Source organism: Anabrus simplex, chromosome 1, assembly GCF_040414725.1.
Source record: "Anabrus simplex isolate iqAnaSimp1 chromosome 1, ASM4041472v1, whole genome shotgun sequence".
Taxonomy (NCBI): Eukaryota; Metazoa; Arthropoda; class Insecta; order Orthoptera; family Tettigoniidae; genus Anabrus; species Anabrus simplex.
Genome location: NC_090265.1, coordinates 125,552,786 through 125,577,381, shown reverse-complemented (window position 1 = coordinate 125,577,381; position 24,596 = coordinate 125,552,786). Strand labels below are relative to the sequence as shown.

At 39.0% G+C, this 24,596-nt stretch overlaps 1 protein-coding gene across 6 annotated transcripts in view; it reads left to right on the top strand.

The window, feature by feature from the left end:
* Positions 1 to 24,596, top strand: part of LOC136862692 (putative leucine-rich repeat-containing protein DDB_G0290503) — a 273,731-nt gene that overhangs the window by 111,944 nt on the left and 137,191 nt on the right. For all 6 annotated transcript variants that reach the window (XM_067138925.2, XM_067138916.2, XM_067138901.2 and 3 more), the window contains 2 exons: positions 4,260 to 4,448; positions 21,129 to 21,337. In XM_067138925.2, coding sequence (XP_066995026.2) covers positions 4,260 to 4,448; positions 21,129 to 21,337 — 398 coding nt within the window. The remainder of the gene's footprint in view (positions 1 to 4,259; positions 4,449 to 21,128; positions 21,338 to 24,596) is intronic.

Sequence of the window (24,596 nt, the reverse complement as noted above, 5' to 3'; positions counted from 1 at the left end):
CAGTTTGGCAAACTGATAAATACAAAATTCTCTTGAAAATTAATTGTCCATCCTCCCACCAGAGGGGGCACATAAGTCGACAGTACAAACATCTGAAGATAAACGTTCAAACTTCTTTCAATTCACATTTTGAAAGTACATGTTACAGATGCCCTTCTAAAAGGCGTTCAGTTTAAATGCATGGAGTGCATGTGTATTATTTCATTACCTTGAAACTTCGCAATTACATGCACGGGAATATTAATGAACCTCATGATACGTAGGTGGTTTGAAAAGTTTTCGGAATGTACTAGAATTAAGTATCTTACCTCGGTGGAACTGCTTTTAATTTTCAACATAGTCTCCCTGTAGACTAATTCATTTGGTCCAGCGATGTTCCAATGCCTTGATCCCATCTCGAAAATGAGATTCCTCCAGGACTGCAAAATACTTCTCCAATTTGGCTGTCAGTTCTTTCCTTGCAGAAAATCTCCGTCCACCGAGGAAAATTTTCAGCTTGGGGAATAGATGAAAGTCTGATGGTGCCAAATCAGGTGAATAAAGTGGACGTGGCAACAATTCGTACCCCAGTTCATGAAGTTTTGCCATGGCAGTAACACTTGTGTGCGGCGGAGCGTTGTCCTGATGAAAGATGACCTTTTCCTTGCCAAACCAGGCCTTGTTTCGCGTATATTTTCCTGTAGTTGGTCTAGGAGGTTCGCATGGTATTGCCCCGTAATTGTTTGGCCAGTAGGAAGATAATCTATCAGCAGAATGCCTTTTGCATCCCAGAAAACTGAGGCCATGACCTTTCCGGCCAAACGCACTGCCTTTGCTTTCTTTGGTGGTGGTGATTCAGCATGTTTCCACTGCTTTGACTGCTGTTTTGTCTCTGGGCTATAGTAGTGGACCCAAGTTTCATCTGTAGTCACAAACCGGTGCAAAAAATCTTGTTGGTTGCACTGAAAACGGGCCAGACTTTGTTCGGACATTTCCAATCTGGTGCGTTTATTGTCCAATGTCAAGAGCCGCGGCACCCATCTTGCGGATAATTTTTTCATACCCAATTCTTCGGTTAAAATATAATATACCCATTCAGAAGACATCGCTACAGCTTCATCAATCTCCCGCACTTTCAGTTGACGATCCTCCATGACCATTTTATGCACTTTTGCGATAAATTCTGGGGTTGTAACACTTTTTGGCCGTCCACTACACGGATCATCATCCAAGCTCTCCCGACCAAATTTAAACTCGCTGGTCCACTTGGCAACAGTTGAAAATGAAGGAGCAGAGTCCCCCAGTGTGTTCTGAAAGTCGGCATGAATTTCCTTTGCTTCCATACCTTTCTTTACAAAGTATTTAATCACTGCTCAAATCTCAGTTTTTTCCATTGTCACAAATCACTACACAGGAACAACAACAAAGAGTCATCACTACCACACTCCTGCAGCTAGAGCACTGACGCGCCACGTGTTCACTCATAAAGGATGTGTGATTATTGCGCGGGAACCTCGGTGCTCTAGCACTGGCATCTAGCGGTGATTCCGAGAACTTTTCAAACCGTCCTCGTACATTGTGGGTGGAGCCTGCAGAAACTGCTAGTACCTTGCATATTAAGTTCCATGAACCTGCTACACCTGATACTCCCACGTGGCGCGTCCCAGGTGACGGATAGGGGGGTCCTAACCGGCTTGCCGGCGGACTTGAGGAAATAAAATACCTCTCGCGGACCAAACACACACTCCCTGTGGGTGGGGGAGGCAGGCGAATAATACACCCACGGTATCCCCTGCCTGTCTTGTGAGGCGACTAAAAGGGGGCGACCAAGGGATAATTGTATTAGGACCATGAAACTACTTTTGATTAGTACCATCACGCACGGAACACCACGGGTTGCTTTTACTTGCGAGTAGTACCACTCTGTTAGGCACTGAATAGTTTTGTGATTCGTAGCAGTCAAGTGGGGTTCACTGTAGGTTTCCAGTACCCGTGAGTTGTACCCATGTGAGCAACACCACGGATCTGGGCGTTGCCTGTGAGTTGTACCACTATATGAGCGACACCGTAGGTCTTCGTTGCCTGTGATTAGTACCCGCTATGTGAGGAACACCACGGGAATACCGGCGCCGGTGATTAGTACACCTAGGTGAGGAACCTCATCGGTTTGCGTTGGCTATGGTTGACGCCATTGTGTGAGAAACACTCTAGGTCTGCGTTACCTTTATGACGTACAATGCTTGTGAGTAGTACCTTAATGTTTGGAACACCGTGAGTTTATGCTACCTTTGATTAGTACAGCAGCTTGAGAAATACCATGGTTCTCCTTTCCTAGCGGTAAGTGCCATTATACGGGATCGTTTACATATATATTGACCCATTCAGAGAAGCATCATCGATTCAGGATTGGGCCTTGGAAGCAGTCCCTTGGTCAGTAATATTGTTTCTGGGAATGTGAGGCATTGCTTGTCATATCCACTGATTGTTTTAAATTCATGTTCATCAATTCATTCCTCATCATCACGTTTTGAAATCGGGTCATTGGATGAATTTTGTACTTTTAAATTGTAATCCCATTTCGTCTAATTTCGTACCATAGGGGCCGATGACCTAGATGTCATTGGCCCCTCTAAACAACAAGCATCATCATCATCATCATCATCATCATCATCATCACATATTGAGTTGCAGAACATGGAAGATGGGTCTCAGATTTTTATGTGAATAGCTCTTAAAAGGAGCTGCTGAAAAGCATATTTATTTGTGAATTCTTCCTCCTCCTCCTCCTCATCCTCCAATTCCTCACCGATACATCTTTCCTTTGATTCCTTCTCTCTTCCCTACCTACCCTATCCTGTACATTGAGAGAGACCTATCTTCATTCCTGTCCTCCATTACAAGTCTAATTATCTCCCTCAACCTCGCTATCTCTTCCGTCATCCTCTTTAGTTTCCACGTATGCCCACAGTCCTTACACCTGCCTTTCTCAGCCTTTCTTTTATCTCTTCAAAGAAATGTGAAATAACATGGAAATTTTAACTGAAGGCGATATTAATGTTGTAGATGTGTTCATCAATGTTAAATAAATGAGTAGCCCCTAGTGCATTGTATGTTGACGTCCTAATAGCCAATCAGAGCGCTTGTAATTCAAAAGTTTAAACTCAACATCAAATTTCGTTTACGAAAAAAAAAGAACAAACTCATCAGCTCATATTGTAAGATGTGATATTCTTTCTTCATGCACTTGTGTGCAATTCTTACATTATTTGTTTAATTATTTACTTGGGATTGATTGTACAACAGGATGTAGATATTGCAATGGAAGTGTCTTCTAGAATCAAAAAGGATTGAGGAACTGTAGAGAGATGACAGAAGTGCTCTGTGATAGGAAGGTGCCAATAAAATAGGAAAAATTTACAGGACAGCCTTGAGACCAGCTGTACGCCATTGAAATGATGCCTCTAAGGAAGAACAATGTCAGCAGGTTAGAGGTAACAAAGATGAGGTTTCTTCAATGGATGTGTGGTGCCACCAGGAGGGATTGCCTCCAAAATGACTACGTACAAGGCACTCTGAAAACTACCAACATTGGGCAAAGATTCAGGTGGCAAGATTAAAGTGGTTTGGCCATCTAATGAAGAGGGACAATGACTATATTGGCAAAAAAGATTATATGCATGCAAATTGATGAAAAGAGGGAGTGTTGGTAACCAAAGAAGAGGTGGGTGGACCTGGTGCAAGAAGACTCGATGGAAAGGAATCTAAATATTGAAGTAGCCCAGGACAGAGAACGATGGATGAGACTCCTTAGAAACAGCAACTCTGCATAGTGCAGGATAAACTGTGGAAGAAGATGATAAGGTCGCTGCAGTTGCTCCTTCCTTACAGTAATATCGTACTGGTGCAGCAGGTTCACGATTGGAAGTTGAGTTTTACATTATGGTTATTGTGGTGGCATTTGTTTGTTGAGTTTTATATTATTGTTATTCTGGTGGCATTTGTTTGTTCAGTTTTATATTATTGTTATTCTTGTGGCATTTGTTTGATTACTAAAATAAATGAGAATGACCAATAAAGCTGCAAGGAATGATAGTGATTTAAAATATATGAATAAGTTTGATATGTTCAGTAATATTGTTGAGGACATCAGAATCAGAAGAACCTATGCAACTTATATTCTCTCACTGGGTACCTAATGGTAAAATATTGTTCGTATATTCAACTCTGTATTGTATGTATCATGTTGAATGTCACTCTAACAAGACAAAATATTTCGTCAGGCCAGGGCACAAATTCGCACTCTGGAGGAACGGTTGAGGACCCGTGATAATGAACTGAGTTCTCTGAAGGACAAATGTCATCACCTAGAGGAACTGTCTCAGAGCAAGCATCTCCGACAAAGGGAACAATTGCAGCAGCGATTAGAGCTCCTTCAAGATCAGTTACATGAGAAAGAGAAGACTGTCCAGGTAAGAGAATAATGGCCCCAGATAGAACCGTTGGGTTACAAAGTAAGCTTTGAGTCTTTTTTTTATTTTTTTTTAAATATTCTTTGCAGCGATATGGAGTGCATTGATTGTGCTAATTCTGCTCATCATGCTGTACCAGTTTCTATCACTCATCCTGACCAGTTAAAAACAGAAAACATGATAAACCTTTTACTGATGAAAATAGCCATTTACTCTTAGAGATGTGAATTCTTTTTCATATATTTTAAGAACATAAATCATTTACTCTGATACTGATTCAGTTTCAGACTACTGATATAGTACTAGGCTCACCAAAGCTTTTATTTTTCAGCTTCCTTGGAATTGGTTAGGATCTGTTATGATGTTGGTAGATAAAACAAATGGTCTTTGTTAAGAAGCTTTAGATTGTATGATTGGTAATTTGAATGTGTAATATCCACGTGTGCTTGCATGGTAAACCACTGGCTTCAATCTGTTTCCTATATGTATACTGTTAGTTTTCTCACATGAGCATTTAATAGTTTTAAATGATGTTAATTAGTATTGTAAGACATGTCTGACAGGGATACCTACGACAGGATGGAGCAGGCTGTACAGCCAGCGACTCTACACCAAGTTTTGGGTGGTGGTAATAAACCTGACTCTGAAGGAGCCAATGGCTTCAGGCAGAGAAGCTCCTTTTGGTGGATGCTAGCGACCATAGTGGAGGAAATGCCTCTGAAACCAAGCATGCAGAGGTTAGGAGTGGCCTCATTGAAACCTGTCACTTTGCTATAAAATGCCTTTGGGTGTGGTGAATCCACTCTTATAATAATCTATATGAAGCGTTAAAGTGGATCGGGACAAGGAGAGTGCAAAATAAAGGTCAGTGATCCACTGCCCAACCCAGTAGCTACCTGGACAAGGGTAACAGAGGAAGAAGACTGGTTCATTAGCTTCCTCTGTGCATCAGTGGTAGAGTATTGCCTCCAGATGCAAAGAACATTGATTGAATGCTGGCAGAGGTAATCATATTTTTGAATGGTGGAAAAAAGTCCATTTGACTTTTTTTTTTGTGAGCATGGCGCAGTATTATTTAAACGCGTAATACCTTTTGGGACACCATGTTCCTTCGGTGAATTCCCATGTTATGTTAGCAAAAAAGGTTATCTTTCCAGATCAAATCAGAACTAAACAACGTAAAACAAATTTATTTAAATTTGACTGGGGGCGAAAGAGCTCCTTGTCTCCAATTATAGGTTGATTAGCCTTCAGCCAAAACCACTAACTTGGGGCTTTTTCGGCTCACGTTAGCAAGTTCGTGCATGATGTGATTCTTCTCGTGGTATCATTCTTTGGATGGCTCTCTGGTGAAATGAACGGTATCCATGTGGATTACCACTGGGAGCCACACCGCTTTCTCTAGGTAAATTTCCTTTTCTTTGATATTGTAATTGTTAAAATATTATTTTGGCTTTAACGTGTTGATGGTGATTTGTCCGTCAGATGGCGACGTTAAACCTTGAGCAGACCCCTTGGTGCTATTCGACAGGAGTAGACTATGTGTTGGCACTGGGTTTCACCCTTTCCCTTCCTACTATCATATATCACGTCATTCATTTCATCTCATTAACTCCTCTGATGAGTTTAACTTTAGAAACGGCATCCGGTCATAAAAACCCGCCTCAACGGGCGACCTAAACGCACTCTACAGTGTGATGGTAGTAGTGCCAGACACATAGCTTAGATCCTTTCCAACAGAACAAAGATGACCTGGGCCACTATAGCTCAATTGGTAGAGCAACTGACGCAAAATCGGGAGGTTATGGGTTCGGATCCCACTGGCGTCTGGTTGGCCATTTTTGTTCTGTACTTAACATCTCTTCAACAAGTACTAAATGTAAATCACTTCACTTACTTCACTTAATTCCTCTCGTTCCCACTGGAACATAGGGCATCCATGAAACGCCTCCATTGTGCTCGTCGACTTGCCAATGCTTCCTTTCAAGTCTTCCCTGCTTCAAGAGCCTCCTCCTCTACAGTCCTCTTCTAAGTCATCCTAGGACAACCTCTCATCTGTGCCCCTTGTGGATTCCATTCCAATGCTGTGCGTTCTATAGATCCCGCTGGCTTTCGCAGTGTATGACCTATCCATTTCCATTTCCTCCTCTTGATTTCCACTGCGACTGGAACTTGATTTGTTGTTCTCCATAGCGCGTCATTGGATATAATTTCAGGCCATCTGATGTTTATGATGCGCCGTAAGCAACGGTTTATAAATATCTGCAGGAGATTAGTGATAGTTCGTGTAACGTTCCAAGTTTCACAAGCATACAGAAGGACTGATTTAACATTTGCATTGAAAATTTTATTTTCGTTTTCCTTGAAATGTTGTTACTCTTCCATACTGTATACAGCTGCATGAAAGCTCCATTTCCTTTCCTTATTCTGCCTCTCACGTCCTCTTCCACCCCTCCTTCTCTTGTCACTACACAGGAGTGGAATCGTGGTTGAGAGAAGGGGTGGGTAATAGAGAAGTATTTCCAGAAGGGTATACAGTCTATCGTAGAGACCGAGGAGATAAAATGGGAGGGGGGTGTTTATTCTGGTGAAGGAAACTTACTCTTCACATGAATGGTTTACTGATGAAAGGGATGAAATATTAGGGATAAAATTAGTTTGTGATAATATGAAGGAGGTGGAAATTATAGGAACATATAGGCCTGGAAAAGAAGAAAGAGACATGGAAATATTTGAGAAAATAATAGATTATACTCATAACAACAATAATAATGATATGGTAATAATTGGGGAAGATCTAAACTTGCCTGAAGTTGAATGGAATGGAGCTGCAAGTGAAGCCCATGAACAGAAACTGGCAAATAAGTTAATTTGGGAGGGAGGATAACACAAGTAGTACAAGAACCGACTCGTCTCAGTAACTTACTAGATTTATTCTTGGTTATACCATGGGAAATTGTTGATAAAACTGAGGTAATTGAAGGAATAGGTGACTATAAGGCTGTAATAATGGATGTAGGACTGGTACCAAAAAGGCTTAATAAGAGGGTCACACATGACAAGAAACTGTACAGAGAAACTAAAGTTGATGAATTTGGGACTTACCTTAAATCACAATTCAGTTGTTGGATAAGTGAAGGAAGTAATGTGGATACACTTTGGGCAAAATTTAAAGGAATCATTTGGAAAGTAGAGAAGAGATTTGTACCTGTTAAGAAGGGTAAAATGACCTCAGACCCTGTTTATTATACAAGGGAAATAAGAAAATTAAAAAGAAAATGTAGAATAGTAAACAGGAAAATCAAAGAGAAACTAGAAAACAGCTAATGAGGGAATTGAATAGAGTGAAAAAGGAAGCAAAAGAGAATTATATGAATGGCATACTTCAAGAGGGTAATGACCACAAAGGGAAATGGAAAAAGCTGTATTCATATATCGGGAATCAAAAAGGGAAAGGGATCCAAATTCCTACAATGGTGGGAGAAGGGGGTGAACACTATTTGACAGATACTGAGAAAGCAAACCTGTTTAGTAGGGAATTCAGAGATTCAGTAGAAAATTGTTAGGACTTGGAAACCATACCAGAAGATAGAGAGGGAGAGACACACAGGGAAACAAGAAGCTTCTCATTCACAAATGAAGATATTTTCATAGAAATCCAGCTGCTTCAGCAAGGAAAAGCAGCAGGAAGTGATCAAATTACTGGGGAGGTATTAAAGACAATGGGGTGGCACATAGTGCCTTATTTAAAATTTCTCTTTGACTATGTCATAAATAATAGTGTAATACCAAAGGAATGGAAGGAATCTATAATAATACCAATTTATAAAGGAAAGGGTGATGAAAGGAAACCAGAGAACTACAGACCAATCAGCCTGACCAGTATAGTTTGTAAAATACTGGAAAGTTTAATATCAAAGTACGTCAGAGGGATATGTGATGATAAAAATTGGTTCATGAGGAGCCAGTATGGATTTAGAAAGAAATTTTCTTGTGAGGCACAACTGGTGGGATTTCATCAGGACATATCAGAACACTTGGATTCAGGAGGCCAGTTAGATTGCATAGCCATAGATCTTTCCAAAGCCTTTGATAGAGTGGAACATGGAATATTATTAAAGAAATTGGAGGGAATAGGATTGGACATAAGGGTTACACATTGGATAAAAACATTTCTAAATTGAAGGTTTCAGAAAGTCAAAGTAGGAAATAATGTATCGCAGGATGGGAAAGTTTGGAAGGGAATTGCACAGGGTAGTATAATTGGTCCGTTACTTTTCTTAATATACGCAAATGATTTAGGGAATAATATAACATCAAAAATAAGATTGTATGCAGATGACATAATTGTTTATAGGGAAATAAATAACATTGAGGATTGTTCAGAATTACAAAGGGACCTTGAGCGTATCCAACAATGGGTTGAAGAAAATAATATGAAGGTTAATGGAGGCAAATCAACTGTTACAACATTTACAAACAAGAGTTTTAAAACTGAATTTGAATATACTTTGGATGAGGTAGTTATCCCAAAAGATTGCAAGTGCAAATACTTAGGTGTGAGATTTGAAAGTAATTTGCACTGGAAGGGTCATATGGATGACATTGTTGGGAAAGCATACAGATCGTTACATGTCATAATGAGGCTACTTAAAGGATGCAACAAAGAATTGAAAGAGAAAAGTTACTTACGTATGGTTTGTCCATTATTGGAATATGCAAACAGTGTTTGGGATCCTCACCAAGAACACCTAATAAAAGAAATAGATCGTGTGCAGAGGAAAGCGGCAAGATTTGTAACAGGGGATTTCAGGAGAAAGAGTAGTGTATCAGAAATGTTAAAGGAACTTGGGTGGGAAACTTTAAGTAAGAGAAGGGAGAAAACTAGACTTATAGGATTATATAGAGCCTATACAGGAGAAGAAGCATAGGGAGAAATCCGTGAGAGGCTTCAGTTGGAAAATAATTATATCGGCAGGACTGACCACAAATATAAAATTAGAAGGAATTTTAGCAGAAGCAATTGAGGTAAATTTTCATTCATTGGGAAGGGCGTGAAGGAGTGGAACAGTTTACCAGGGGTAGTGTTTGATCCTTTTCCAAAATCTGTACAGATATTCAAGAAGACAATAAACAGCAACAGAGAAAATAAATGAAATGTTAGAGGGCATTCGACCAGTGCAGGTTATTGTAAATAAAAAAATGTGTGTGAATAAATTAATTCCATCCCCTGGTCTAAGGAGTTTGGGCAGTCAAAGTAGGGGACTGCCTGTAGGGGTGAAGTACAGTGGGGACTTGGAGGGCCCTGGGACCGCTACGGTAGCTGTGAAGGCCCTTCGGGAACTCTGAAAAGTGGTGGCAAAAGGGGCTCTGGTTAAAACACAGCAGGTCATTATGCTACTTAGGTTCCAAAAAGGGGTAAAAAATAAATAAATAAATAAATAAATGCAATGTAAATTTTAATCATACCAGTTGTATAGTATTATTTGAAGTAATTCCACATGCTGTATATGAGTTGACTATATTTGTAAGTACAGGAGATATTATAAGTAGAATTTTGTAAACAGTATAAATTTATTAAGGATGAGCTGTGTGTTTAATAGAAAAAATTGTTTGCATAAATTGTATAATATTGTATTCTAGGAAAATTTTCTTCTCTTGTTACCGGTAATCTAAAATTTAGTGCTTGACAGTAATGTATTTTAGTGTACCACTTGCCACCGAGGTAGACACCTCATTTGCAAATAAAGAGATTTAGATTTAGATTTGATTTGATTTTGATTTGAAGTAGGTTAAATGTTTTAACCTCTTCAATCTCTTCTCCTGCCACAAACAATCTTCATCAATTTTAGCATTTACTCTCATTTCCTTGGTCTTAACAACATTTATATTGAGTTCTGCAGCCTCTGCTTCCTTCCGTAATCCTTCTAACTTGTGTTTCATATCACTAATTCTTGAAGACAAAAGGTAAATATCTGCAAATTCTAAATCTTTCAGTCTCCCCCCATTCCCCATTGTATTCCTCTTTTCCTTCCACCCAACATATTTCTCATAACATTATCGAACACCACTAAAAATATTGTTGGCAAACTCCACTTGTGACATTCACATAATCTGAGAGTTTTCCCTCGTGTACTACTTTACATCTATACCCATACATTGCCTTCATGAGATTCAAGATCTTATCCGGTACTCCGTTTTTCACCAAGGTCTTCTACATTACGGTCCTATTTACTGAATCAAATGCTCGTTCGAAGTCTATGAATGTCAAGTACAATGTGGCCTGCCATTCATTACTTTGCTCTAGAATTATTCTTAGCGTATTTATTAGATCAACGCAGCTGCATTGTCTATGGAAACCAGCTTGTTCTTTTCAAAGACGCTGTTCAATTGAGTCCTTTACTCTGTTTAGAATTATTCTAGAGATAATTTTATTTGGTATGCTCAGTAGTGTTATTCCTCTCCAATTCTTACACACTGTGGTGTCACCTTTTTTGGGGAGTTTCAAGATCAAGCCCTCTTTCCAATCAGCTGAAATTTTCTCTTCTTTCCGTATTTTCCCCAGTAATGGTAGCAGCAAATTATTGGTGGCCTCTTCATCCACTTTTGGTATTTCTGGATCTATATTATCTATACCTGCTGCTTTACCATTCTTTAATTGTTTCAATGCTCACCTAACTTCGTGCCTTGTTGGGGGATCTAGCTTTATTCTTAGGTCTTCACTATCTAAGCCTTCATTTACTTCTTCTTGTATTCCATCATCTCTGTCTAAAGTTTCTGAAAAGTACTCTTGCAATCTTCTCAGTTGTTCTTCTTGTGATAACAACATATTTGCTTGCATATCCCTCACTGGTTTACTCTTCCTATAACCTCCTCTTGACAACTTCCTTGTAATAGTATAGAGTTGTTTCATATCACCCTTCTTCTCAGCTTCCTCTGCAATTTGTGCCTGCTGGTCAATCCATCTTCTTTTATTGCTTCTCACACTCCTTTTAACCATTTTGTCAATTTCTGAATATTTCCTTTCGGCTTCTGACTTCTGTTGTCTTGTTCTGCTTTGGTTTACTATAGCTTTTGCCTCTTTTCATTTTTCAATTAAGTCCCATGTTTCTTCAGACATCCAGTCTTTCTGTTGATAGCTCCTATAACCAATTACTTTTTCACACGTTTGTATATAAGTGTTCTTAACATTTTCCCAAGTTCTTTCCACATTCAACTCTTCCTCTTTTTCGAGATTTGAAAGGACTTCAAACCGATTTTTCAACTCCAGACTAAATTCTTTCCTCCTTTTTTCACTGTTTAACCTTTGTATGTTGAACCTCTTTTTTCTTGTTGCAAACTTCTTCGATGCAGACTTTATTTTCAATTTAAACTCAGCTACTACTAGATGATGATCACTACCAACATCAGCTACTCTTCTGTTCCTCACATCTGTCAATGATCTTCTAAATTTCTTGCTAATAGCTATGGGTCGATCTGATTTTCTGTTTTGTAATCTGGCAATACCATGTAACCTTTTGTGAGGAAAGATTGTCCCTCCAATCACCATTTCCTGGCTGACACACACATTTACAAATCTCTCTCCATTATCATTCATTTCATCTAATCCATGTTTCCCTATCAAATGCTCTAGTCCCTCATTATTTGATTCAATCTTCGCATTCATATCGCCCATAATAATAGCAATACAGTGGAATCTTGGCTTGCGAGCATAATTTGTTCCGGCAGCATGTTTGTTATCCAAAGCGCTCGTATATCAAAGCGAATTTTCCATTAAGAAACAATTGAAACCCAGACGATTCGTCCACAACACAAAAATATTTATTCGTATAATATTTCTTTAAAAAAAATATAACGTAAAACAAATTAAACTGCACTTTACCAAGCAGTAGAATCATTTTTGGTGTGAGGAAGACGAGATATGACATGAGAAGAGTTACTGTTTAACACAAATTTCACTAACGGATTCACTGCTATCTGTTAGCTCACTGAAATTATTTTCTTTTTGTGCAGCTTCAACGAGGAACCTGTCCAATGACTGTTGTTTTTGCCTCTTTCTGAGGTTGTCACGAAAATGTGACATTGCATTGTCATCGAACAGATTGATCGTCCGCACTGCTACAGCCTTATTCACGTGGTGTTTTTCTACAAAATTTTGTTCCGTTTCCCACATTTTGCACTTCTCCCGAATCTCAGTTGAAGTGATAGATTCCATTGGCTTTTCCTCCTCTTACCCGAACGAGATCTCCTCCGCAACCTCCTCCAGTTGTTCGCGATTCAGGTCCATCAGTTCGTTTGTGGTCAGTTCCTGGCTCTGTTCTTCCACCAGCTCTTGATGTCCACATCATTCATCTCCAGCCCCGTGGTCTTCCCTAAGGACACAATTTCAATGACAATTGGCAGCTCATTGTCACCAACGATCTCCTCAGAGTCACGTCCAAGAACACAGTCAGGCCTCAGATTTCCCCAAGCAGAAGTGAGAATTCTCTTGGTGACCCTATCCCAGGCTTTATCGATGATCTTCAGGCAGTTCACGAGGTGGAAATGACTTCTCCAAAACTCTTGGAGGTTTGTTCCTTCGGTCACTTCGAAGCATCGCTGAAATATTGCTTTGGTGTATAAGTGGCTTCTTGAACTTCGAAATGACTCGCTGATCCATAGGCTGGAGTAGTGGAGTAGTGTTGGGAGGAAGAAACGTAACCTTAATGCACTTGAATTCTTCCAGTAAGTCGTCCTCAAGGCCTGGAGGATGAGCAGGAGCATTGTCCATAACCAGCAAGACTTTGAGTGGCAAATTATTTTCTGAAAGGTATTTCTTTACTACAGGACCAAACACCTCGTTCATCCATTCAAGGGAGAAAATACGAGTGACCTTCACATAACATTTCACTGGCTTTTCTGCACCTTGCCTTTCTTGAAGGCTCCTTTTGCTGCATCTACCCTTTTATTTCTTCTTTAATGTTGTGCAAATCGTTGACGTAGACTTATAAAATCTTGCGATATCAGCCACTCGCATACCTCGTTCGTGCTTTTCGATAATTCCTTTCTTAACTTTCATCGTAATCATATCCTTCCGACCAAATTTTTTTCAGTCATCTTTTTGTTCACTAGGCCCATCGTTGCAGTACATTTATAACGCTAATAAAAGAAACAAAACATGTACACTTGTACAGCGAGGCACATTAACTGAAGTCCAGCAAGGGAGATGATTACACGCACTCTCACAGGAAAGAGAGAGGCAGAGGGGAGGGGAAAACATAGGCACGCATGATGCTCGTACTGCGGAACCTCACTCGCTTATCAAATTACAATTTATTTAAAATATCTGCTCGTCTTGCAAAACACTTGTAGACAAAGTTACTCGCATTCCAAGGTTTCACTGTATCTCTTTTCTTTATATTCTTCATAGTTTCACTCAACTGATGATAAAACTGATCCTTTATGTCGGCATCAGATACTTCTGTTGTTACATTTCAAATTTTACCGTGAAATCTAGCTGTCATCATTCTGTCTGAGATGGGACTCCATTAAATTAAACTGTTCCTGGATGTTCTATTTAGCAACATACCCACTCCATTTCTCCGTTCAGCATCCTCCCCAGACTGTCCAGAATAAATAAATGTATTCCGATTTTGTGTCATGATCTCTCCAAAATCGCAGCACCTCACTTCGCTTAAACCAAGAATTTCAAAGCCATAATTTTGCATCTCTTTCTCAACCTGCTTTAGTTTACCTTCTTCTGTCAAAGTTCTAACATTCCAACAACCAATTCTCATTTTCCGTTTTGGGCCAAAGTTCATCATCGAGATATCCATCTGGTTTCGTTTCACTTCAGTTTCTCAAATAAGTGGATTTAAGATGTGCGAGTTATTAGCCCACAGCACCCGAGCTTGGTGGTGGGGCTGCCACCTGAGCCTCCAAGCCTGCTGTTTTCTGTAGGGGTTGTCTCCCTTAGCCTTTGAAGATCCCTCTTCACCACATGGCAGTGGTTTCCCCCATTTCTTCAACCCCAAGGGAAAAGGGTTGCCTCATCTGCCAGATTTGCCATTCCAAAGGTCTCCTTCTCTGCTGCATCTGCCATTGAGGACTTCACCAGAGCCCCATTAGCTGTCACTTTTCAGGGTTCCTGAAGGGCCTTTACAGCTACCATAGCGGTCCTGGGGCATGCACAGTCCCTACTGTACATCACCCCTACAGGCAATCCCCTACTACATGCCGTTGCCAACCTCCCACAATGTGGACGAGGGGTTGGACGTATGGGAGGCAAATGTACATAACACGACCTAATATGTTGAAAGTTGATTTTGATTACAATGTGGTCGTGAAAATTCAATATTCATTGACTTGGCCCTCAACGGGCGACCTAAACACACTTTACAGTGTGATGGCAGTGGTGCCAGACACATAGCTTAGATCCTTTCCAAAAGAACAATAATAACCTAGGCCACCATTGCTCAATTGGTAGAGCAACTGACGCAAAATCGGGAGGTTGTGGGTTCGGATTCCACTGGTGTCCAGTTGGCCATTTTTATTCTCTTCTCTTCTCTTTAATCTCTTCAACATGTACTAAATGTACGTAACACGACCTAATAGGTTGAAAGTCAATTTCGATTATTATTTTTTAGTTATCATATAGAAAGTTCCAGGCTCACCTTTCTTACCTTTGTGTTTAACCAATCTGTAATGTTGAGTTTTTTATTTCATTAGATAAAATCACATTTTATTTACCATGAGTTTTCTTTGTAATGGAAATTTAACATGACTACTTTTCTAGGGTTAGTTTGTATATTTTTATGTCAATTTTAAAAATTGAATTGTGTGATGTAAAGTCACAATAACTTCCTTTCTTCAGTGACATATGCTTCGCTAGCCCCTGTTGTGTTTTTAATTTTTATTTAATAAATAGGGCTTGGATGTTTAAGACCTAAAAATAGCCAAAATAAGCAAGCAAATTTCAAAAGTAATGAAATATGACCTCAAAAGTGAAAAAAATATGACATGAAAATGATTAATGTAAATATGGCCATTTTGAAATAAATTATACATCAAAATGGCAATTCCTTTGATACATCTTTGTTAACTAAATTCTTTATTATTACTTTCATATTAATTTCTTAAATATACACATTTAGTAGTTATTCACAGTCTATTATCCTTGATTCACTTCCCAAACATTTGTGATTAGGCCTACATACCTATAAAGTACCAAGTTCACTTAGATGATCAGATTATACAACATTTTAAAAGTCAAAACATGTTTGCACCCTTCATTGGTGGTTTAAAATACGAGAAAACTAGAAACCAATCTTTTAAAAAAAATATTTTGTAATGTTTAAGCCGAGATTTTATTAATATTATTCATATGTGTTACAGTTTAAATTGAGCACGATGAAACAAATTCAATTGATGTCTTTCAATACATTATGGTAGGATGGCAGGGCCTATAGTGCAAACTCACATACCTTTTTCATTCTTTTCCACGGGTGGAATTGAAGTGTATGACAAGATTCATCTTCAAAGCCTCGGGCGTGAAAGACCTCCGATTATCACTAAACACATTCTTGTAAGAAGAGAAGCTCCTTTCTACGTCACAGGATGTTATTGGTGCATATTTAAAAATGTTGAAGCAATGCTGTCGAGTATGCACTCATGTTGAAGTGTATTGGTACCTTCTCCTCTAACATCATCATTTATCTTGCACACATGGTGAAAACCGTCATTTTGATTCGGCACATTTTGAAGTTTCCATTTTTCACTGTTGCCAACTATTTCATGTGATTGTTGTAATGAAAGTTCAGCACTTCTCACAATTTCAATACTTGCATGAATTTCTAAGCAGCTTCTAAACGAGTAATTGCATTCGATATCTTCTCAAAGTTCGAATTCATATATGCCAGATTTTCGAACAAACTGTTGGAAAACAATTCCTGCACAGTCTTGATAGAAGAGGCATCATCTTTGTTGAAGCTGTTAACAATGTTTTTGATAGTGGAGTAGTTTTTCGCAATAAAACACTGCAGCATCGAGCCACGTCCCCCACCTAGTAAGAACTTGCTGTGGAGGAAGTTGTCTCGAAGGAGCTAACTCCTTGGAAGTCACAACCCACTTTGGTGCTTTCAAAAAATGTTTTTTGATGTTAGATATTAATTGGTCGACTTCAGGAAAATTTCCTTGAATTTCTTCTGCCATCCTATGCAGAGCATACGTAAGACAAGTGAGGTGAGTCATTATTGAATAAAACATCTTGAGGCCTTCAGCTGCTTTCACCATGTACGGAGCAGCATCAGTAACAAAGAGAAGAACGTTTTCCTGCTTAATTTAATCCTTCCACAAAATTTTTAGTGCATTATCAAAAGTAATTGCAGTCGTTGAATGATTTCCTCTCTCTAAAACTTCTGAGGTTAGTAGAAAAACATCCCCATTAGCACGGAGTGTTCCAATAATTACATTCTCTATATATCTCCCTGCAGTGTCCGTCGTCTCATCAATAGGTATCCAAATCTCATTGTCTACTACGCTGTGTCGTATTCTATTTAGGGCCTGTTCTACGACAGCCAGATAAAAGTGCGGTATAAATTTATTTGGCAGTTTGCATATTTATCTGGAAGTTCAGTTGAGAACGCATACTATGACTTTCGATTATGTGCAGTCTGATAAAATATTCTCGAATATAGCTATGCCGAAATTTGAGAAGCAGTTAACGCTCTTATCTGGAAGTCAGCTGTCAGCAGTAGAAATAATTCAAGATGGCTGCTTGTCGTGATGATGGTTTGATGAATCAATTTGATTTTGAGTCTGATTCTGATGACGAATTTCTGGAGCAAATGCTTCATCGTATCAGAAAAGTTAAAAGGATTAGGCCACATCCAAATAACTTCAAAGAATGGAATGATAAAGAATTTGTAAAACGTTTCAGGTTAACAAAACCGACTGCACTTCTTGTACTAGATGAAATCCGTGATCAACTGAAACATGCTACAAATCGGTGAGTAACCTACTCTATATTGTTTGGAATAATAATATTATATATAACTAGAGCTATAATTAGTCTGGATGTGAAATATAGTAGGTAACGTGTGACATACCTGTAGCAGAAGCAAGGTTAGAACATCTCTTCATGTGGGTTTGTTGGCATGTAACCTTATATCGACACATTCACGACCGAAGACTAATATATATTGATGAGGTTATTTACCGTATACGACAGGCAAACAATTCTAGTTCACTGTACAGAATGAATAATCACTTTGTATGATAAAAAGTATTCAGAACAATAGGCTACACTATTTTCCATATTCTAGGAGATGTCATGCTCCTCGTCAGTCATGAATGTGTTAAGATAACCGTTTACTTGCCATAAAATCAGTTTATTAGTATATAGGCCTCTTATATAATATGAGGCCTGACATAAATTAAATTGCAGGAAATGCAAGGCCTGAAGTTAACATGTAGGGCCTAGACCTAATTACAAATATTAGGTCTCACTGAAGGCCTGTATTACATATTAGCCTATATCACAGCAACACTATGTATTTTTGATATTGAATTATGGCAGACCCTAGCCTATATACCATATATACATTTGTATGATAGGATTCTAACCAGGTGTTTTTTCTTTTTCCAGAAATTATGCATTACCTCCAATGAATCAGTTATTACTGGCACTGAGGTTCTATGCCACTGGGGTAACACTGACAACAGCAGGTGATTTTTGTGGTGTTCATAAAGTTACTGCTGGAACTGTTGTCAGTCGAGTTATTGCCGCAATTGCTTCGCTTCGGAAAACATATATCAAGATGCCTGAAGGAGAGAGAGAATTTCATAGTCTTCAGAGTGATTTTTATAGGTTGGCAGCTTTTACCCGTACAGTAGGTTCATTGGACTGCACCCATACTAGGATTAAATCTCCAGGTGGAGATGCCCCTGAAGACTTCAGGAGCAGAAAAGGTTACTTTTTTGTGAATGTGCAGACTGTATGTGACAAAAAGCTAAGGATTAGGGACATTGTGGCAAGTTGGCCAGGTTCAAGCCACAACCCTACCTTCAATAATTCTGTTTTGAAGGCAAGGTTGGAGAGAGGCGACTTCAGCAATTCGGTCCTTGTGTGGTCTGCACTTGCTACCTCCTCTTAGGAACCCAGCTACTCGAGCTCAACAGTTGTTAATGGGATCACAGTAAACAGTCTCTGGTATGCAGAGGATACTGTTCTGCTTGCAACAAGTGCTGAAGATCTGCACATATTACTAAACTGTATGGTCGAACACAGTGCTGCAGATCTGCATTTAAACACGAAAAAGATCAAAGTAATGGTCATAAACAAACATGTAATTGAACCTGTTAATTTCACATTAGCTGGCACATGACTGGAGCAAATACAACCCTTTAAGTATCTTAGATGTGTATTTGATCACAGCTATTGAAATTCGGGGCAGGTCCAGGATTGAACAGGCAAGACTGTATTCAAGAGAATGAGCAAACTAGTCTGTCCCAGTGAGAATCTCTCCTCTAACTGCTTGAGCACAGGGAGGGCCACAACTCGTCTGAGATGCCCACTTCTATTCCATAGCCACTGGTATCCTGACCCTCTGTACTACTTTTTAGGCCACTCAGCCATTGCCTATGGTTCACGAGCTAGGACATGACTACAGTAACCTAGGGTGACCAGGTTTTTGCAATGAAAAAATGGGACACACAGGCATGTCACGTTGATTGTCTATCGAGAAAGCAGATTCTATAACTGGGGTAACATGAGTGATGTTCACCTTGTAAATCATTTACTTGCTCATTACAGGTCTTAGCTCTAAGTCAAGAAATGTCTGATTTCTTGAACAATCAAGGATATTTTATGTGAAAAGATATGATCCCACAGGGAGACTGTTGGGTCCTGCAAGAAAATAACATTTTACTCTGGCTTATTTGAAAATGCACCTCAGTAAGCATTCCATGAAGGATAACATCCATAATCTGCCAGTGAAGAAAAGTTTCCTATATATCTTGAAATAATTCTGTATTATTAATTTGTCTACTTGTGTCAACATTAGGTAAAAAAAAAAAAAAAATTGTACACAGGTATCTACAAATTTGTACAAAAATTTAATTGTAAAATTTGCTTGTACAAATGCAAACTAGTACCACAGATGGTCATTTTAGTAGTCCATAAATGTGGGCTTTGGGTATAAAGCAGATATAATAAGATAGAAATAATGAAAGAAACATATAAGAAGAAGAAACACAATGACAAGTCATTGTGGGAATAGGAAGGAATAGAAAGAAAACACAAAAAGACAAGAACCAGCTCTTCATCTTCATACACTACCATCTCCAGATAGATTGGCTCTCACCAAGTGAGTGACTGCGCAGTTCGGTTCACATAGCTGTCAGCTTTCATTTCGGAGATAGTGGGTTTGAACCCCACTCTCAGCAGCCCTGAAGATGGTTAACATGGTTTCCCATTTTCACACCAGGCAGATGCAGGCTGGGACTGTAGTTAATTCAGGCCATGGCCGTTTCCTTCCCACTTTTAGCCCTTTCTTATCCCAATGTTGCCATAAGACCTATCTGTGTCGGTGCACCATAAAGTAAATTGTAAAATAAAATAGATCGACTCTCTCCTCAGTAATCCCAGTTCTTCTACGTCCATTACTCCTCAATCCCTGATGAGCTTGTTTTTGCTTCCCAGCTTCAATTAATTAGGGCAGGTTTCAATACTCACTGAGGAGCCATCTTGACAGATCTTCAGTCTTGTGACATGCGGGGTATAGGAAAAGAAGAAAGCTAGATGAACAAAGGAAAAAGGAAGAGACAAAAGATAAAGATGATTACAGATGGTAACAGAAACACAGAGCAAACACAAGGAACCCAACGGACCAGTATGGTGTTGCCGAAAACCTTCAGTGTGTTGGTCCGACGTTAAACCACTATTATTACAAGTAACAACTCTCACTAGCCAAATAAAAAAATAAAAATTTAATGGAAAGGACTAAACAAGTGCAAATCAAGTTTTATGAAGAAAGATATTAACAGTGAGGGAACATGTAACAACGAGCAAGTTGGCTGTGTGGTTAGAGTCGTGTAGCTGTTAGCTTGCAGTCAGGAGGTGGTGGGTTTGAATCCCTCCATCGGCAGTTCTGAAGATTGTTTTCCATGGTTTTGCATTTTCATACCAGGCAAATGCTGGCCTGTATCTTAACTAAGGCCACGGCCACTACCTTCCCAATCCTAGTCCTTTCCAATCCTTCCGTCACCTTTGATGTGTTAGTGCAATGTTAGACCACTAGAAAAAGGAATTCAAAACTGGAAAATCACAATGTCAGATAAGTTGTGGGAAGAGGGATAAATAGAAAGAAAAGAAACAAAAAGGCGAGGACAAACTCCACGTCTTCATACACTGCTATCTTCAGATCTATTGTCCCTGTTCTTTTGTGTTTCCTTTCTGTTTTTCCCTTTTCTCACACTGTTATGTGTTTTTATATACCTGATATTCCTGATAAATGTTCTTGATGTATGTACTGTATGTTTACTGTGCAGTTGATGTAATGCTTTCTCAATCATTTACAATATTTGTGTGAGAAATATTACAAATTTAAACTTTAATTGCATGTTTTAATGCATATTTATATGGAAATTTATTGGACTTATCCTGTATCATTTATGTCAACATGTGTAATTGGTGTACTACAGTTGCTGACTCGCAAGGTGATGCTTGAAGGAAAGAATTACAAGCACCAGTTGGCTGTGGAGGCTACTCGTCATAGGACAGTTCGAAATGAGCTTGCTAATGCTCTTGAGAAAATCTCAGAGCTCGAGATTCAACTAAAGAAGAAGGACAAATTCTTAGCGAGCAGCTTGCCACGACCTGTATCACTACTGTCATTACAAACTCCAACCAGGTAACTAAGATTGCTAGTGGTCTCATAGAAGCACTTATCGACACAGTTGGCAGAGTAACAAATATTTATCACTGAATGGAATCTATTGCGTTATATTTATGTCCTCTTGGAACTACAGTAATCTGTGATATAAGGAAAATGATAAAAACCTAAATCTTTTTGACAACAATTATGAATATCTGGGTCATCTAACCCAGCAACTGGGTCCTTTGTTGTTACTTTATGCATTCCTATTTTCTTTTTAAGTATTGCCCAGAGATTTTCAACAAGGTTCATATTTTGGCTATTCCTAGGCCAAGGGAGCACAGAAACATCCATTTCCTCCAGAAACTTTCCCACACACTTCGCTTCATAATGCATTAAGAAAAAAAAAAGCAATCATTGTTGTTAAACCACTTTCTCATTTGAGGCAGAACTCTGTCTTTTAATACTCCTTAGTATATAGAAACTTCAATAATGTACGGATTTCCTGTACCTTTCGATGAAAAACAATCCAGATCAAAACTGATGTAGGATATTTCGTGGTTTACGTATGCAGTCCTGATGAAATTACTCTGACTTTTTCCTTGTCACATGTGGCTACTTTCCTTGGTAACACAAGGCATGAATTCATAGCTGAAACACCCCTGGAAGAAAATACAAAGCATTTCATCACTATCACACTTAGCTTTGAAAAAATTACTAGTGATATTCACAGATGCTGTCTGGCCAGTTACCCTGCTATGGTAATGAGTAGACGATACAACCAGCGTCTCAACGCTGAATGTTGGGTGGCAGTCAATAACCCAATTCTCTAAGGTGGCCAACAGCTTCGGGGAGGATGAGTTTCCTTAGGTAGGGTGATGGTCCCCTCAGTGTAGGAAATGGTACTGGGACCCATTGAGTAGTGTCTGACCCCAGGTTAGGGGTAGCTGCAAAAAGTGTCCATATTCCATGTTAGAAGCGTCCTGATCACCTAATGGTCGTAGTTCTAAAATACCTTTGGGAATGGCAACCCCAATGTAATAACTGCCTAAAATGGCATATTTAAAACGGCCTCTGAAAGGCTAGGAAGTTCCTGGAAGCGACACCTTGTTCTTATGCTGGGGGGAACTGCAAGAAGTGGCTGACCCGTAGATAATAGAAGGTGGCAATAATCAATGTCATGTCACTGAATGGAAAGTCAGAAGACGTGATTGATATGGAGAAGGAGAATATGGCTATGATGGAATTGAGTGAGGTTAAATGGAGAGGAAACAAAAGAAGAAGTTGAGGAAGGAAAACACTCTCTACTGGAGTGGAGGATGTACAGTTAAGAATGGAGTGAGGATAACAACCAACAAGAACTTGGATAAGTATATAGTTACAGGGGACTACATAAGTGTTAGAATACACTGAAGGACAGGAAATAGAATAAAGGATTTCATCCAGGTGTATTCTCCCCAGACTGGATGCAAAGAAGATGATATGGACAAATTCCTGAAGACACTGGAGAGAGAAATAAAGGATGTGGAAGTGACTATCGTGGGACACTTTAATGCAATGGTGGGATGTGACAGAAAAGTAATGGAAGAAGTAATTGGAGCTTGCGGATATGGAAAAAGAAATGGTGAGGGGAAAAAGGTTGGTGGAATTTTGTGTGAGAAATTGGTTAAGTGTGGGCAATACATGGTTCAAGAAGAAGAATAGTAGAAACATCACAAGATATAGATGGGGAAATAGAAGAACAAAGACAGTAATTATTTGTTCTTAGGTAGAAAGAACAAATCATTGATGGAGACCATAGAATAGTGGTAGCAAAAAGGTAAGAAAAATAGTTAAAATGAAAGAAATGAAAGAAAGAAATGAAAGAACTTAAAAATATGGAAATTGAAATATATGGAAGTAAAAAAAAAAAAAATCTAGTATCAGTTGAAACAGTACATATCCAGAACTGAAGTGGAAAGTGTGGAAGTAGAATGGGATATGTTCAAGAAAACATTTCTAAGCTGAGCGGAGAGTGCTTGTTGCAGAATAGCAAGAAAAAGTGAAAGATAAGGGGACCTCATTGTCGAATGAGAGGGTAAAAGGAAGCAGTGAAAAATAAGGAGAGAATGATGGTGGTTACTGTTTTAAGAAGAAGTACAATAAGAAGAGTATAGAAAGTATGGAATAGGGATAAAATGGAATAAAGTAGTAAGTGAAAAGAAGAAGAGAAGCTGGGAAGGATTTACACAAGTGTTAGAAGAGGATATGCATGAGTAGTAAAAGAATGCTGTATGGATTTGTAAGAAGAGAAAGAAAAAGAGTTTACACAACATCACTCTCATTAGTATTGAATGGGTGGACATTCCCATCCCCTTCTTGGATAGTGATCGATCGTCAGTATAGACCACAATGAAATTTATTATTTATGCGAAGGAATGTAGACAAGATGATAGCGGTAGAGTGTGAGGAGACAGAATCTGAGAGTGAAATCACAATGCAAGAAGAGGAAACTGCTGTCAGACGAATAAAAGTGGGAAAAGCAACGGAATTGGGTGAATTGTCTCTGGAAATGATAAAGCAGCTGCTGGATTAATTTGCCTACAATGACTGTATAGGCTATTTATATGTATATGGAAAGAAAAATCAGGACCAAATGACTTGAGTAAAGAAGTAATAATGCCTGTATGCAAGAATGGGGGCCAGAAGATGTCTGATAATTATCGAGGAATCACACTCATATCTCAGGTAGCAAATATATTTGAAGTGGTACGTAAAGAGAACGAGAAGGTGGAAGGACAATTATAAGAAGAGCAGTATGGCTCTTGAAATGGAAGATCAACACAAGACCCTATTTTCACAATGAGGCAATTAATAAAAAAACATTGGAAATAAAAGATATTGTGATGACATTCCTTGATTTAGGTATCGATAGTAATGCAACACTCAGGATTTGGAAAACAAGTGATAGAATATATGCAGACCGTGTACAAAAATTGTTGTGTTAGTGTCCAGGGACATGATGGGAAGACAGAGTGGTTTTTGAGTGAAACTGGACTACAACAAGGGAGTGTGCTATCACCACTGTTATTCATAATGGTTATAGACTAAATTGTGAAGGAGACAAAGGTGAAATGTGAGGACAAGAAGCAAATGATATTGTGGTGCACGGAGCAAACAGAGGGGAAGTACAAGTGCAACTTGGCATGTTAGTGTGATAATATTACACTAAGTAAACAAAGAAGTGAAAAGTAAATACAGGGAAAAACTAAAGATGATGCAAGCAAATGGGAAAAGGGAAACTACTTCCCCCTTT